This window comes from Tympanuchus pallidicinctus, unplaced genomic scaffold, assembly GCF_026119805.1.
Source record: "Tympanuchus pallidicinctus isolate F22 unplaced genomic scaffold, pur_lepc_1.0 scaffold1, whole genome shotgun sequence".
Taxonomy (NCBI): Eukaryota; Metazoa; Chordata; class Aves; order Galliformes; family Phasianidae; genus Tympanuchus; species Tympanuchus pallidicinctus.
In genome coordinates this window covers 93,646,485-93,662,982 of record NW_026294618.1, presented here as the reverse complement: position 1 = coordinate 93,662,982, position 16,498 = coordinate 93,646,485, and the positions used below count along the sequence as shown (strand labels likewise).

The 16,498-nt window shown below is 44.5% G+C and overlaps 1 protein-coding gene across 1 annotated transcript; it reads left to right on the top strand.

The window, feature by feature from the left end:
- Positions 1 to 342: 342 nt before the first annotated feature.
- POLR1B (RNA polymerase I subunit B) lies at positions 343 to 16,198 on the top strand. Its single transcript, XM_052676034.1, has 15 exons — positions 343 to 506; positions 589 to 756; positions 2,193 to 2,339; positions 3,109 to 3,241; positions 4,260 to 4,396; positions 5,907 to 6,130; positions 7,450 to 7,621; positions 8,600 to 8,771; positions 9,075 to 9,356; positions 9,932 to 10,065; positions 10,519 to 10,689; positions 11,267 to 11,423; positions 12,487 to 12,683; positions 13,087 to 13,340; positions 15,077 to 16,198. Exons 1-15 carry the CDS (start codon positions 354 to 356, stop codon positions 15,957 to 15,959), a joined length of 3,384 nt encoding a protein of 1,127 aa, XP_052531994.1. The 5' UTR covers positions 343 to 353; the 3' UTR covers positions 15,960 to 16,198.
- Positions 16,199 to 16,498: the final 300 nt, after the last annotated feature.

Genomic DNA, 16,498 nt, shown 5'->3' with positions numbered 1-16,498 from the left:
CAAGGGAGCGCAGGCTTCTGGCACGCTGGCAGAGGACTTGGGCGCTGAGGGTTGCCGGCAGTGAAGGATGTGGCCCAAGGGGACGTAGGCACTGAAGGGCACGGGTGCTGAGGGACGCGGCACAGACGGTTCCTGGGTGGTGCAGGGGGATGTTCTGCAGGGAGACACGAGCACCGAAGTACAAGGCACAGAGAGCGGCCGTACTGCGGGACGAGGGCGCCGAGCGAAACCATGCCTGAGGCGGCCGCGAGCGGGAAGCACGCGGACCCAGCACGCGGCCGCCACGCCCCGCAGCGTCCCGGCGGACAACGCGGCGGGACGGGGCGGGCCGGAGCAGGCGCACGGAGGGCAGCATGGCGGCGGCCATGGGGGAGAGCACGTCTCGGGAGCCGCACCGCTTGCGACGGCGGCAGCGGCCTCGCGGCGGGGTACGGCGCGACCTGCCCGCCGCCCACATCGAGTCCTTCAACTACGCCATCAGCGAGGGGGTGTACCGCGCACTGCAGGTGCCGGGGGGCGGGCGGGGAGCGGCCTCCGGGGATCGCGCTCCGGAGCCCGCCCTCACGCGTGGGCGCCCGTCTCTCGTAGGACATCCCGCCGGTGGAGCTGGCGCTGAAGGACGGCCGCGTGGCGCTCACCGTGGTTGGGATCGCCATCTCGCCGCCCGTGGTGCCCAAGGGGACGCTGTGCCAGGAGGTGAAGGTGTTCCCGGCCGAGTGCCGCGGGCTGCGCAGCACCTACCGCGGGCGGCTCACGGTGAGCTCCTCCGCTCGCGGGTTTGTTGTCTTACCTCGGCCGCGGCTTCTTCAGCCTTCCGAGCTTCGCCTGCTTGGGAAGTGTTTCTGAGAGCTGTGTCCTGCCTAGGGTGTTCTGCAGGACGAGCTGACAGTGTCTCCTCTGTTCTTATTTCCATTTCCCCTCGCACGACACATCAGTTGTGTTCCTTCTGCTCTCAGGTGGGTGTTGAACCCAGTCAGCCTCTGCAGGAGGCCTGCAGGGAAGCCTCCTTCATTCCACAGACCATTAGGATTCAGGTCTCTTCTTTTTCCCGTAGAAATCTAGGTCCAAAGGCAGCGTGGCTCTGAAACCAAAGCCATAAGTTCCTTCTATTCACACTGCCTGCTCTCTAGTTCTATGCGTTGCTCTGAAATTCCACTAACGAAGCATCCTTGGCAGGCATTCTCCTTTGCACAGCTGCTTCCCACTCTCACCACGTAGCCACATCCATGCTGCATGCATCCTGTACAAGGACTCTTGCTCGCATTTCCAGCTTTATATAACTTGCAGCAATGAATCCGACTGCAAGCAAAATGTCCAGACATAAAAGTTGGCCAGTTGTGGGTTGCACACCATTTCCCCAGTGGCTCTCAGATTTTCCTGAACCAGAGATGCATTCATTCTTTCATTTCTTTTATCTGTGTTGCTCCCTTCCCTCCTTCCCTCCCTAACTGTATTTTTGTTTTAATTGTTTCTCAACATTTGACGCTTGGAACAAAGCATTTTATTGTGCCTGATGTGTGAAAGTCTTTCCTGTTCTTTCCCACTCCCTGCCCTTGCACGGTGGGACGCAGCATGTCATCAGCCTGTTCTCACTGTTTTTAACAGCACAATCAAGTTATCTCTGAGGTTCTCAGTTCTCCAAGGTGAGTGTGTTGTCTGGTGAGTGGCGTGTTGCACAGGAGCCATTTTATACCATTGGTCATCATTCAAGCTGAAGACAGAATTATGCAGAGGTTTCAGTGTACAGCTGTGTCATGATTTTAGAGGGGTTCAGCAGATATTTCTGTTCTAATTCCTAAACTTCCTTAATTCCTAGGATGTTGCCAGGTGTTAATCCAGAAATAATGACAAGACTTTTTTCCTGACTGTGGCTCTCCTAAGGCTTACCATTCTGCCTATGAAATTGAGACTGTTTGCTATGTGTTTTACACTGTCAACTTTGTACATCTTGCTGTCAGCTTCATTACTAAGAAAGAAATCATACAAGTCTGGAACTGTAGACATGTGCTGACTGTTTTCCAGAATATGCTGCCCAGATATCTACTAGTTACGCTTTTTATTGTGACTGTTACCACTTTACGGTGATGGCAGTTAGTTGAACAGATTGGTGGTCATGTTAAATGTACAGTTATTGTAACAGGAATGAAAAAGGTCAGCTCAGTTTGCTCACTGTTTGTGTTGTATCATTTTAGGTTGACATCAGCTGGTCACTGAATGGCATTCCACAAGGGACTATTAAACAGCCTGTAGGGTATATTCCAATCATGGTGAAGTCCAAATTGTGTAACCTCTATAATCTTTCTCCCCAAGAGCTCATCCAGCACCATGAGGAGGAGGAGGTAATGAGGATTTTGTGGATCAGGAAAATGTGCAGTATATTAGGCCAGGACTTGAGCGTTTGTATTTTACATTTTACTTACATTCTCTGAATGTACACTAGTTCTGGTGATTCTGTACACCATCTTGAAGAATGGCAAGTTCCAGTGAGTCTCAGCTGTCTTTGGATGCAGGGGCCTGTTTTGTGCTAATACCTGTGCTTCCCACAGGTGACTTTACTGTTGCTAATCAGCATTGATGGCTCTGTGGAGGCAGATTAGGAGAACAGGCATTGAAAGAGGTTCTTTTTATTATTGTTGGTTGTCTTCCACAGCTGTTTTCATCTCCCCAGTACCATGTCATCCAATACAGAAATATTATAAACGTTCTGTAAATACAGAATTATATGTTTTGTGCTCCCAAAAGAGTGAGCAAACAGAAAGAAAATCTGCAGTGATGCGTTGCTGCTGGCCCCCTACAGCTCTACCAGTACTCTTACTTACAGTATTCTTTGCTACTGGAATGCACAACACTTGGGAAGCTGTACATTTATTGGTATTATGCACGTACGTGAATCCCCTTCCTTGTACATAGTGCTAGATTTAGACATTTAAAATGCACTGACAAAGAGTGCAGCCTTTCCAGATGCAGTGCTGGGATGTCTTGTGTGTTTCATAGTTGAGATATTAAATATTTGTTTTTATAATATATTACAAGCATTTTCTTATTTTACTTAAGATGACACTTTATACAATTCTAAGCACATTAAAAGCATTCTTCTCTTTCTGGCAGGAAATGGGGGGCTACTTCATAATTAATGGCTTAGAGAAAGTAATTAGAATGCTGATTATGCCCAGGCGCAATTTCCCTCTTGCGATGACAAGACACAAGTGGAAAAACAGAGGTCCTGGTTTCACAGAGTACGGTAAGCTAAAGGGCTTCCTGCCACATCCCTCCAGAAGCTGCTCATGAACAAACAGGAATGACCAATTAGGGCTGATATTTTGTTGTTGTTGCATAATGTTTATATTTTCAGGTAAATTTTACTATGTAGGAAACCAAAGAGTTGATAACAGCAGTGATAGAAGTATGAGGCAAGTGCTTGCCTTTCAGGTGGTTTCTGAGCTGCCTGTGCTGAAGGAGATGGCATTCCAGGCTGTGCAGTACATGGAGCTGTTGTTCTGTGATAGGAGTAATTGGAACCCTGCATGCTGAAGAAGTCAGTGTAAATTAGTGAGGTTGTGGCACTGAATTTGGTTTTCCATAACTCAATATGATAAATGTAATTTACATGGAAGAGATTAACTGGATTCTTGCCTGTTTCATAACTTTGCGTGTATACACTGGTAAAATTGAGTTTTAATTAAACCAGATTGAATAAAACCTGAGTTTTGCTCTCAGCTGGATGTTACCAGCTGCTGATTGGCCTGAACCATGGTGCTTCAGAACACACTAATTCCCCATGAATCAATTTTGAGGCAGTGCTAGTTTAATCAGTTCCTGTTGGTTTTATTTTGATTTGTCCTGCAGTGGACAGCACAGAACAGAAGCAGGAAACAGTGCTTCGGATGTACTGCCTTACTACAGGGATGGGAAGACTTGTTCCACAGTGCAACAGGGAGGAGTGTTTGTGTGTTACAGTATCTCAGGACCTACATTTAGAGACAGGACAGATGGAGTTTCCATTTCTTAAAATCTGTATTGGCATCTCCTGAGCAAGTGTAATGGCTGTCCAAAGATGTGTGTTCATTAAAACTGAACTTAGCTATATGTATTTATGGGAATCTGATCAGTGGTCAGATCTACCTGCCTCATGTTCTCAGCCATGAAGTACAAAAGTTTATCTACTGAATCATCTCACACCTGCTTGGACATCTCACAGAAGTGTGGTCTGTGCTTCTTGCATAGCTCATACTGGCTTTTGCTTCTATTAATTTCTGCAGGGGTAGTGCTGCACTGTGTTAAAGATGAGCACAGTGCAATAAACATGAACCTTCACTACCTGGAAAACGGCTGCGTAATGGTGAACTTCATTTTTCAGAAAGAACTGTTCTTCCTTCCCTTGGGATTTGCTCTAAAGGTAAACAAATAATGCACATTACATGCTTTCTGTGTTAAATAAATGCAGAAGTTTCACAAAGCATTTCTATTTTCTTGGGTAATGAGAGGCAGCTAATTCTGTATTAAGTATTTTCAGTCGTACTTCTGACACTGGTTGGTTGAAAACTGTAGAGCAAACTGAGCCAGCACGTGTGATGCAGTGTGCACTTGGGGCAGAGGAAGTGAGTGCAGGCTTATGCCAAGGTGTTAAGGCTTCCTGCTAATAAATGTTGTGGGTTAATAGCTCATGGAGGATGTAAGGGCTTGTAACCTAACAGGAAAGATCCTAGGAGTGTTTTTAAAACTGATTGACCGTTTAAGAAACACTTGGGCCAGCATCAGCTATAATAGTGCTAGTCATTAAAGTCAAGTTCTCATATAAAAAGAAACCAAGACAGTAAACTGTCTCTCTTCTTTGTTTAAAGGAGAAAATTAAAATACTGTTTTTGTTTGGAACTGAAAGCATTTAAGAATTGGAAGACAAAACCAGTAGTGTCAGTTTGAGCACATTGGGTGCAGTTAAACTGCTCTTTGAGTAGCAGACAGGAATTTGATGTTAGTCAAGCCTTTCCAAATTTCTTCTTTAAAAATAGCGAAGCCTGGGTGCTTCAGCTGTTTGTTACACAGCAGAAGTGTTGGAGTAAATTGTGGCCTGTGGCACCACAGCTTGTCTTCAGTCTCAGGGAATTTCCATGTTCTTCCAGCCTGCTGTCTTCATGTTGCTGTTGTGCGACTCATTTCTCTTTTTCATCACTCTGCTGGTTCAATAAAATTAGTTACCAGGAACAGATGATTACCTTGTGTTTTAATAAGCAAGGACATTATGTTGTGTTAGCTTACAAGGAGTCGTAAGCTAAGCATGCTGTGTTGTCTGAAGTTTGAATTCTTCCATGCATATCACGCCATGGGCTCACACACCCCGTGCATCAGCCATTTAATAAAGAAACCTGTCTGCATGTCATGCAGCTCCCATTTTTTCATGAGTTTCTTGAAGGCTTTTTAAATGTGGTGAAGAGACACTTTGCTTAAAGATGGGGGAGGTTTGTCAGCCAAAGTTACCTGTGAGCAGTATGGTCACTTAAACCCTGACTCAAACAACTAGGAAACATTATAATGCCAAGAGCTAAGAACATAGGATTTAAGTTTGAGCTGTAGAAAATGAATTGCTGAAGGTGAAGTGGATTGTAATGGGCTAAGCTATCTTGATTTTTGTGGAGATAAGGAGTAACTTGAGACAAAAAAAGCCTGTTAAGTTAGAGGATGCAAGTTTGTTGGGTTTTTTTCTTCCAAGGGTTTCATTAGGCTGAACTACTTGTGATCATCACCTTATTCATATCCCCTGTGCTACTCTTGAAGTACCTTAATCCCACAGTATTTTTCCATTTCCAGAGGTCTGAAAATCTAAATCATTGGGGTACTCAATTTCTGCTGTTTTATGGCCAGACATTGCCATAACTGTATTTCTGATCTGATGCACATCTGTCTTTCAGGCATTAGTTAATTTCACAGACTACCAGATTTTTGAAGAGCTGGTCAAAGACAAGAAAAACGACACCTTTTATGTGAACTGCGTTACGGAGATGCTAAGAGCAGTAGCTGAAGCAGGTTGTTACACGCAGCAAAACGTCCTCGAATACCTTGGGAAGAGCTTCAGAGTAAAACTCAACCTTCCTGAGTGGTACAGCAATGAACAGGCTGCAGATTTCATTTTCAAGTATGTCTGTGTATGCTTAGGAATACATGCTTGTGTCACTGCATTGAAATTACAACTAACTTTAAGAATACTCTGCCATATTATTTCACACTATCATTGTTAGGGTTTTTGTACCCAGCCAGTGTCCAATTCTTGGTGGAATTTCAGGATATTGTGATAATCTGTTCTGTTTGAGTTTAGAAAAGGGAAGGTTGCAACTACATGTGTGGACTGCTTTAGGTTCAACTTGTTGAACAGCATTAGGGTAATCTGTGGCATTTTCTCTGCTGTTTCACACAGTCGTTAGCAACTATTATGAGAATTACACTTCTAAGTGATAGGAATTGGATGTTTTAAAGTCTTGCTTCTTCAGTGGAGTAAGTTAGGAAGCAATGTAAGAGAGTGTTTTGAGATTGCCAATGTGACAACCATTCAACTGATTTTCAGGTAATACAGATTTTAGTTCTTTGACCAAGTTTTTTAGCACTTGAAAAGTATAATTTGGGATGCCCAAGTCCTTGAGTACCTGCAAATAAGGAGTAATCATCAGATGTCTAGAAGCATGAAGGCAGTTTTTCTTAGGAGTGTAGGAAGAACAGCTCTTCAGACTGAGAAACACGAGTGAATGATTTCAAGAAAGTTATACTGTTATTTTCTTTATTCTAAATACTGTGGTGCTTTTTGGTTGTGTTTTTTCCCGCCATGGTATGTTCTGTACAGACTGTTTGTCAACGCTGTCTGCGCTGTGGAGATAAGAGCAATTGGGGAAAGCAATATTTGGGGCGTATTTTGTATTGTAACTTCTACTTGGCCACAGCTTTCTTTGAATGTTTTTATGGTGAAGGTGTGGAGGCTTCAGAAGAGGGCAGTATGGAGCAGAGGTACAGAGTGGCCACATCTACGTGCTTGCTCACATGCTGGAAGGTTGTTGTGCTTACGTCTTGGAAAGCAAGTTATCTCTGTTGTCTTGGAAGGCAGTTTAGCAGCTTTATAGCTTGCATCAAAATGTCATTCAGCACACGTTTCCACGCAAAGATCTGATTGCAGCGTTCTGTGATCTGTTACTAGTCTATGGCTTGGATTTTGGGGAGGAGATGAGCACGTACACGTGGTTATGCAGAGGTGTTTAGTGTCATACCTGCTGCAAAGTAATGTACAAATCTCATCTCTTAAGTGGGCCTTTAAACTGTGCACTTGTAAGGACATACAGTAATATGTAAAATAAATTTTTCACAAGGCTCACTTTTGTCTGATCAAGATTTTGAGAATATTTAGCAATAATGTGAAGAACAGCTGGCATGATGGGGTGGTGTTAATTGTCCTTCTTTCTCTCTCTCCAGCAAGTGTATCTGCATACACTTGACAGACAGAACTGAAAAATTCTACCTGCTTTGTATGATGACCCGGAAGCTGTATGCTTTTGCCAAAGGGGAGTGCATGGAGGATAATCCAGACAGTCTGATGAATCAAGAAGTGCTTACTGCAGGACAGCTTTTCCTTATGTTCCTAAAGGTAAGGTCATAAAGCCTGGTCATTGAGTCCAGGACCTACAGTGGCTAAGAAGATGGGAGAAATGCAGAGCCAAACTGATGAGCAGGGAGCCTAGGTATACTACAAAGACTTGAGGGTATGCTGGATCTAGTGTAGGACGGCATACACTAAAGAGCAGCCCGTGTCAAACCTGGAATGAAAAGCTTCAGGGCCTTCAAGAGCAAATGAAAGTTCAGGGTTGAGTCTGAGGAGGGAGAAACACCAGCCCAGGAGGGTTTTGAAACAGCCTATTGCTGTTGTGTCAGTTGATACAGTAGTAGTGAAAATCTGCCTCTTTGTGCTGCTCCCTCTGTGTCACACAGCAAATGTGCAAGTAGATAACTGCCCCATCCTCTTTCTCTGAAAATCAGTGATTTATATTGTTGTTTTTTCTACCCATCTTTGAATTCTTTTACAGATCAAGAAGTCAGTCCAGTTTACACAGTTAACTTATTACTGGTGATGTAAAAGTGCAGCTTCCTAAACTATTCCAGTTCATTGTGGATTCAAGTTATTTCTGGCATTTCCTCATTGTAGAATACCAGAAGGAAAATATTGCTCAGAAGTGAGATTTGTCAGCCCCAAGTAATAATAATTCCCTGAGTTAGTAGATAACTCTTAGTCTTTCTTTGCCATTTTAGCCAAAATCTTCTTTAGCATTGTTTTGTTGAAACAATTCTAAAATTTCTCTACTACTTGATTGGTTTCAATGGCTGTAGAAAGAGAATAAAAAGTGAATTATGTGAAGCATTGTAGTGCTTTCTGAATCTGGCAGCAGGAACCAGAACAGCTTGCGGTCTTGCCTGGCCCTGTCAGATAAATGGGTGAGGGAGCAATCTCTTCTATAAAGGCAAAGATTCTAAACAGACTAGGTTTCTGTTGTGTAGGTAACTGCTGAGACAGTCATTAGAGTGTCTGTATTCCTGTTTCAAATTCAAGTGTCACATTCTTAAACCGCAGGAGAGGCTTGAGAACTGGTTGCAATCTGTTAAATTCATTTTGGAGAAGAGAACAGAAAAGGCCGACATCAGCGTCAATACAGACAGCCTGATGAAGGCATTCAGCCTGACCACAGATGTTACCAAGTCATTTGAGTACCTTCTAGCAACTGGTAACCTGCGATCTAAGACCGGTAAGTCGTAAGGTCTAAGAAGCCCTTTTTTTACCTGCTAAACTGTGTGAGAAACAACTTAAAACCAAACTTTTAACTCAAAGCAACTTGAGTGCAGACACACTGTAACTGAATTACCAAAGACAGTGGAATGGGAAAAGGCTGATTGAGAGAAAGAGGAGATGTGTGCTCAAGCAGTGAATTTATAGTCTCGGGACCTCCTACAGCTCCCTGAGTTGCTGAAGTACTTAAATCTTGTTAGTGGAAAATAGGAAACAGCCGTCTGAGTGACATCCTGATGTCAGTCTCCATCTTGTTCCTCAGGCCTGGGCATGCTGCAGGACAGCGGTCTGTGTGTGGTGGGGGACAAGCTGAATTTTGTTCGCTACCTTTCGCATTTCCGCTGCATACACAGAGGGTCGGCGTTTGCCCAGATGAGAACTACCACGGTACGCAAACTGCTGCCGGAGTCCTGGGGGTTCCTGTGCCCAGTGGACACCCCTGATGGAGAGCCCTGCGGTCTGATGAACCACATGACAGCTGTGTGTGAAATAGTGACAGAGATGGTTCCTGCGACAGACCTGCCACCTCTGTTATGTGCTCTAGGTACAGTTTACTGGCTAAATTGTCTAATGAAGCAATCTTCCTTTTTACCTTTCTGCCCTACGAACCCATATGTGGAGAATGTTCTCCAGATACCATTACTGTAAGTCAAGGTAAACCTGTTCTTACTCTGCTTCTGCTTAACGTAGGATTTGCTTATTCAGGCATGTAAACCTTCTGGAGAACGTCGAGTTCAAAATAAATGTCTCTTAGCTGCGTACTGTAGAGCTGAAGATATTCACCTGCACAGGACTGGCTCAGAGAAATTAGACAAACCACTGACTTCATCGTGTTGCTAATAACTTGAATTAAATTGCAGATCCTCTAGTGATGAGCACAGTGATGGGAATCTTGTTTTGTTCAGAAGTGTGCTGGGACTGGATGGGAAATGGCACTCACAGTTGTGCGCGTTTTATGTTCTCCATCAAGTCCCATCTACCGCTTTGCCCTGTCCAGATGTTCTGAATTTCTCTCATGGCTCATAAAGCTGTTTTATGTGGATTGAGGCTTCCTGCAGAAATAACGTACATTTGTGTGCTTTTTTGGCTGTTCCCTCTCCTGCCCCCAATCTCTCACAGGTGTTGTCCCCATTGATGCGACCCCAAGCAAGCCGTACGCTGAGTGCTACCGCGTGGTGCTGGACGGTGCAGTGGTGGGCTGGGTCGAGTGGGACCTGGCTCCTCAGGTTGCAGAAGCCCTCCGGCGATTCAAGGTTGTCTTCTTTAAAATGTGACTTACCTAAACGTGCTCCATATGCAGTGGTCAGAAATAAACCAAAAGCCTCCAGAGCTCTAAAGCAGCCTAACTTCTATCTGTCTTTTAAGTCTGACTTAATCATTTATCTTTATTTATCTTTGTCTGTATGTTAGTGTTAGGCTTTTTGGTTTTTCTTGTATTTGTTCTAAGTTTGGTCTCTTGGTTTATGATGTTGCCATTGTTATGAGAATTTTTTTGGTTTTTTTTTTAGCATGGTAGAAGTATTCTTGGTGGAGATATTGGTAGAAATACCTTCTAAATTTGCATTTCACTATTTTATATTAATAGCTACGTCTGTGGATTTGTGGTTTGTGTTTCCATTGTGGGTGTTAACCTAGCCTGTAGGGTGCAGCTTAACTAAAACAATATTGTTTTGTATTCCTAAATTAATATTCCTTTACACAACCAGATAACACAAGAGAAGAGATTTCCTGCGCGGGCAGAAGTGGTCCTTATCCCAATGACAGGAAAACCCAGTCTGTATCCTGGGTTGTTCATCTTCACTACCCCTTGTCGAATGGTGCGGCCTGTCAAAAACCTGCTGTATGGAAGGAAGGAATGGATTGGTACACTGGAACAGGTAGGTTTTGCATATTTCAGTTATTAAATGCTGGCTGTTACAGCAGTATCCTGCATCAGAAGCAGTATTTCGTGAAGTGTTTGTCAAAGGAGCTGAGAATGGAACATAGGTGAAGTGCTGAAGAGCTGGAATAGATGGCAGAAGAGGTTTCTCATTTCTAGCTAATGAGTTTTTGGTACTTTCCTTAGAGGTAGAATGGAGAAGTCTGCTTTCAGTTTGAACGTAGTGAAAGTTTCCTTAGGTAAATGATCGCTGTCTCATCATTTTTTATGTCACGTTCTGCAAATTGCCAGTGAGCAGCCAAGTAGTGGCTTGTCTGGGAACGTGATAACTTGGAACAATTAAGATGAGAGAGTGGAAGTGCGATGCGTATCGCAGTTTCATACTTCCAGACTTGCTTTCCTTGCAGTTGTCTGGGATTGTGGTAAAGTAGTTCAGTAGTTGTCTGGTGTTTTTCTTGCCTGGGCTAAGGTACAGTCAGCAACCACAGCTGAAACTGAAATGAAAAGTCACTAGGCTTTGTTGCTAGCAGCTTTGTCTTGCTTTCTGTCCAACCTGTCCAATGTGATTCTTGCAGGTCTTCATGAATGTGGCCACCATGGAGTCAGACATTGTGCCTGGAGTCACCACCCACCAGGAGCTCTTCCCTCACAGCATTCTGAGTGTGGTGGCCAACCTCATCCCCTTCTCTGACCACAACCAAAGTCCTCGAAACATGTACCAGTGCCAGATGGGTAAGTCCTGTAGTACCTACAGCTGCAAGTCTCCAAGCAAGGAAGAGGGGGGGAAAATCTCTGGCATATGTATCCCCATATTTCCACATGGAAACTCTTCCCAGCAGTTCTTACAGCTCTAAAGTTGATCACTATGAAATAAGTGATTGTGAAAGAAGTCAAGTTTATCATCCATGCAGCCTTCCAGAGGGCAGTTTCAAATTGTAGTGCTCACAGTGCCTTAAGTCTTTGGGTGTTTTTTTTGTAGGCTTTTTCTTTTTAAATTTGAGGTTGTTGATCATACAGATTAGCGTGGGGCACTGCACCAGCTGCTTGGGAGTGTCAGTATTAACAACTGTGCTGGCAGGAGTCCTCTCATCCCCCAGCTGGCAGAGGTTGACCTGCTTCTCACAAGCAGCAAGGGTAAATGCTTTGAAGTGGTGGGGGTTTCTTTGCACCTGTTTTCAGTGACTGCACTGTCACTGACTGCAGCTTTTGAAAGAGCAGTTACTGGACATTTGTTGCAGGGTATTAAAATGGCACCATGGCAGCAGTTCTTTTCTTTTTTTCCTGCCAGTTATTTGATTAACTTGGTTGTCTGCAGGCAATTGGGATATGGTATGTAGATGGAGTTTCAATTAGTCAACAAGTGATTTGCAAGAAACTTATTTAAAGCAAAAAAAGCCAGGCTAAGAGGTAGAAACTATGAGAGTGCTGCTCTCATCAGCACCACAGCATATTGCATTTCTAACAAGCTTACCAGAAAGGTGCCCTTAATATGCTACTGCTTTTTCATATTTATCTGAAAGTACTGATGTGACTGTGTTCAAGAACTTTTTTTACTGCCATGTGTTTGTACTGTCAGTGGGAAAAAAAAAGCCAACACTTTATTGGAGGCTTGAAATTGCAGAAAAGATGCAATTAGAAGAATCCTTTACGTAGTGATGTGAAGGGAATTTAGTTGATGTGTATGGTTCATAGAAACTCTTTTAGCTGGACTTAAGGCAGTTATTGAATAATAATTCTGGAGGACAACACTGTTTAGCTTTGAATTGATCTTGTGTAAATACAACTTTCTTTGTAGGAAAGCAAACCATGGGGTTTCCAGTGTATAACTACAAGGACCGCTCAGATAACAAGTTGTACCTCCTCCATACCCCTCAGAGCCCTCTGGTGAGGCCCAGAATGTATGACTATTATGGTATGGACAGCTACCCAGTCGGTACCAATTCAGTTGTGGCTGTCATCTCCTATAGTGGCTATGACATGGAAGATGCAATGGTAAGTGTGAGGAATTACATTGTCCTGCAAAGGAATTTAGCACAGGCAGTTGTAAAGAAGGGCGGTATGCAGTTGAGAAGAGCCCTTTTTCTGCTTTTGCTAGTTCCATTAGAATTGATACAGGAACTCAGCTGTTAAGCACCTTCTGCAGTAATGTTCGGGGTAGTCAGAGTAGAGCAGAGCTCCCTTGTGCAAGGCTGTGGGCTTCCAGCATTGATTTAAAAAAAAAAAAAAAAAAAGAGGAAAAAAAATGGGATCGGAGGAGACCTGAGCCTGTTGGAGTGATGATTGGCTGGGAGGTGTTTGTTTTTTTAATGTAGGAAGGTGTGCATCAGATCAGAATGGAAATTCTTTTTTTGAAGATACTAACAAGTTTTTAACATCCTTTTTTTCTTTCTCTCAGATTGTGAACAAATCTTCTTGGGAGAGAGGGTTTGCTTACGGAAGTGTTATCAAGATGGAGAGCATTGACCTTTCCCTTAAAGCTAGCAGGGGAGGTGATAATTTAGTATTTGGTATCAGGCCTGGGGACCCAAACATTAAGGAGAAGTTGGATGCTGATGGACTGCCTTTTGTTGGCTCCATCCTGCAGCCCGGGGACCCGTTCTACAGCTACATGAACCTTAACACAGGAGAGACCTTCACTGTGTACTACCAGTAAGTTCAGCTTGTTCCTCCTGTCTCCAAACATACATAGTGGACCCTGATCAGCTGCTCTTTTAGGTATTGCCTTTTCTCCTCACACAGCACTTAAGGTATCCACGTGTTCATGGAGCATGAAATTGATGCATGTTTTGTGGCTTGGAGTCAGTGTATGCTGAAGAGCTGCAGCATCTAGGATATAAGACTAGGAATGGTAAAAAGAGAGAATTTGCAAAAATTTTTTGCTGTCCCCCAATATTGTTCATTTGTCCATCTCTATCATTTTCTGCAGTATTGTGTTAACTGAATTGGGTTCTTGGTCCCCAAAGACTTGCCAGTCTCTTGTCAATACAACTTCATGCCTTACCTGCACCATTTATACAGTGAAGATCATACTATTTAGTTATTCATTATTAGAAAGCAAATTAGCTTATTGGATAAGCTAATTGGAGAGCAGAATAACCAGTCTTACTGGGAAAGCTATCTGTTAATAATACACAATGAGTGCATTGAAACTGTGTTGGAGAGATTGCTGGTTGTAGAGCAGAGCAGAGAGATTCAGTACGTGGCAGTGAGGATTGCCAGAACTTGATACTGTCAGCTCAGCCTTATGCTCCTTCCACTTGTGAATCCTGTTTTGGCTCCCTACTCCATATTCCTGTTTGCCAGCTCTTTTGTGCCAGCCTCACCTTAGTTCAGGTTCCTTACCCAGAGAGCCATTTTACCTGTGTACTCTGCAGCATTTGTTCATTACAGTTCTAGATGAGGTAACTGTTTAGGTTCCTATGGGGAGGTTCCCTGCTCTCACTGTTAGCTCATGCCCCAAGTTTTCCCAGAGACCCTGCAACTTGAAGGGGCAGTTCTCCCTACTGTCCTACACACACTGCTTGGATCTTAAACTTGGCTTGGAAGGGGTGGAGAGCAGAGGCTTTGACTCAGAACTTTCATGAAGCTGGGAAGAGGCTTATGAAGCAATTTTTGAGTGTTTTTGTTGTTGTTTGGGGATGGCCTATACTGTGGTTGCATTTTGGCACAGTAGAAGAATAGCTGTAAAACAGAAGCTAATCATAAGGGCAGGCCTTCTGCAAGCAGTAAAGGGACTTCAGAGGACAAACAAAAAACTAATCCTGTTGTAATGTGGTCTAAATTTATTCATTTCTTAAGAGTTTGGGCTGCAAGCTCTGTGACAGGAGTTAAGTGTGCAACAGACATCCAGCATGTGAAACATCTGCTGAGGGTTCGCTTGAAACAGCAACGTAGCCCTGAACACCTGTTGGCAAAGGCCCACTCAGCTGCCTCTGCTATCTGCTCCTGAGCTTTCCTCTCAACTTCGCCCTGAACCTGTTCATTTATGCTAGCGTCCCACCAGGGCAGTGTTAATTTATTGTGTAGGAAAATGCTGCCTTGAAAGAAGACAATTGGCACGTCTGATCGGCTGTAGTACTGATGAACCAGGTTTAAATAATTTTGACTTTATTATCATGGGTGACACATTACCTCATCACATGGAAGTTGCAGTTGTGTTGCTAGCATTAGAAACAGCAAACAAATGGCACTTGGGTGATACCTTTGTTTGGCTGCTGTGCTCTAATTCTTGTGCAGTCTGATTTCCCTGAATGACATTCTTCAAAAAATGTGGTGATCCCCAGCTCTTCATTGGATTTAAAAGTGGGTTGGTTTCTTTGCTTCACTTCAAAGTCATGAGCATATTATCTGATACCTTTGCTGTGAATGTTTTTCCACCTACGCAGGAATAAAGAAGTAGGCATTGTGGACAACATCAAGCTGTGCAGTAATGACCGTGGCACTGGGAAATTCAAGAAGGCTTGCATCACTGTGAGAGTTCCTCGAAACCCAACTGTTGGAGACAAATTTGCCAGCCGCCATGGGCAGAAGGGCATCCTGAGCCAGCTCTGGCCTGTTGAAGACATGCCATTCACGGAGAATGGGATGGTTCCAGACATCCTCTTCAACCCCCATGGGTTCCCCTCCCGTATGACCATCGGGATGTTAATTGAGAGCATGGCGGGGAAGTCAGCAGCGCTGCACGGCGCCTACTACGATGCCACTCCCTTCACCTTCACGGAGAAAAACTCTGCCTTGAAGTACTTTGGTGAGACTTTGGTGAGCGCGGGCTATAACTTCTTTGGGACAGAAAAGATGTACAGCGGAATCAGCGGCGTGGAGCTGGAGGCAGACATCTTTGTGGGAGTCGTGTACTACCAGCGCCTGCGCCACATGGTCTCAGACAAGTTCCAGGTGAGGACTACAGGACCCCGGGATTCTGTCACCAACCAGCCCGTCAAGGGGAGGAACGTGGAAGGGGGGATTCGCTTTGGTGAGATGGAGCGTGATGCGCTCTTGGCTCATGGCACCTCCTTCCTGCTGCACGACCGCCTGTTCAGCTGCTCCGATGGCTCAGAAGCCTATGTTTGCACGAGCTGCGGCAGCATGTTATCTCCTCTGCTCCAGCGCCCACCACCTTCCTCTGTAGCAAGCAACAGGAGGTATTCCTGCATGCTCTGTGGCAGGATGGACACCATCCAGGTCATCCCCGTGCCCCACGTCTTCCGGTACTTCTTGGCAGAGCTGGCAGCCATGAACATCAAGCTAAAGCTCACGCTGGAGCAGTAATCCTGCAGTGAGAGGAAGGAAGCACCCCTTAGTTCTGCCTTTGCCCCCTCTGGGTTTCAAGGGTTAAGTTCTCAGGTTTGTCAAACAGTTACAAGGTTAACTTCATGTTTGTGTTGTGATGGGGTGAAGCCGCATCGTGCAGAAATGCGGTCCCATTGGTGTTTGTTTGCACGTTGTAAAAGATTGCTATTGCAACGTGTGTGGAAATCAAGCAGGATCACTGTTCCTATGGGCTTGAAGGCAGTGAGAGTTTTTTGTTCGCTAAGAGCTGGCAGCAGCTGCAAAGATGAATAGGTCACAAACAGCATGAAGTGAATGCTGGGAGTGACAGTGCATTGCACTTTTTTGTCATTATTTTATTTTTTCAATATTTTGACCCAAAGAACAAAGCAGATAGCTTTCCAGCCCAGCTCTTACCTTGGCTCCAGCGCTCCTCAGGTCATAGAGATGCACAGTCACAGGCAGGTTCTCAGCCCTCGGGCAGTAGTACAGGCCTGGGGCAGACTATGTTCCCAAGCCCCAGCGGTAGCTGTGGCCTC

Excerpts from the sequence above, each read along its gene's own strand:
- POLR1B (XM_052676034.1), top strand. The coding sequence starts at position 354 with ATGGCGGCGGCCATGGGGGAGAGCACGTCTCGGGAGCCGCACCGCTTG. Across the intron at positions 8,772-9,074 it reads TAACCTGCGATCTAAGACCG|GCCTGGGCATGCTGCAGGAC; the intron begins GTAAGTCGTAAG and ends CTTGTTCCTCAG. Across the intron at positions 9,357-9,931 it reads ACCTCTGTTATGTGCTCTAG|GTGTTGTCCCCATTGATGCG; the intron begins GTACAGTTTACT and ends AATCTCTCACAG.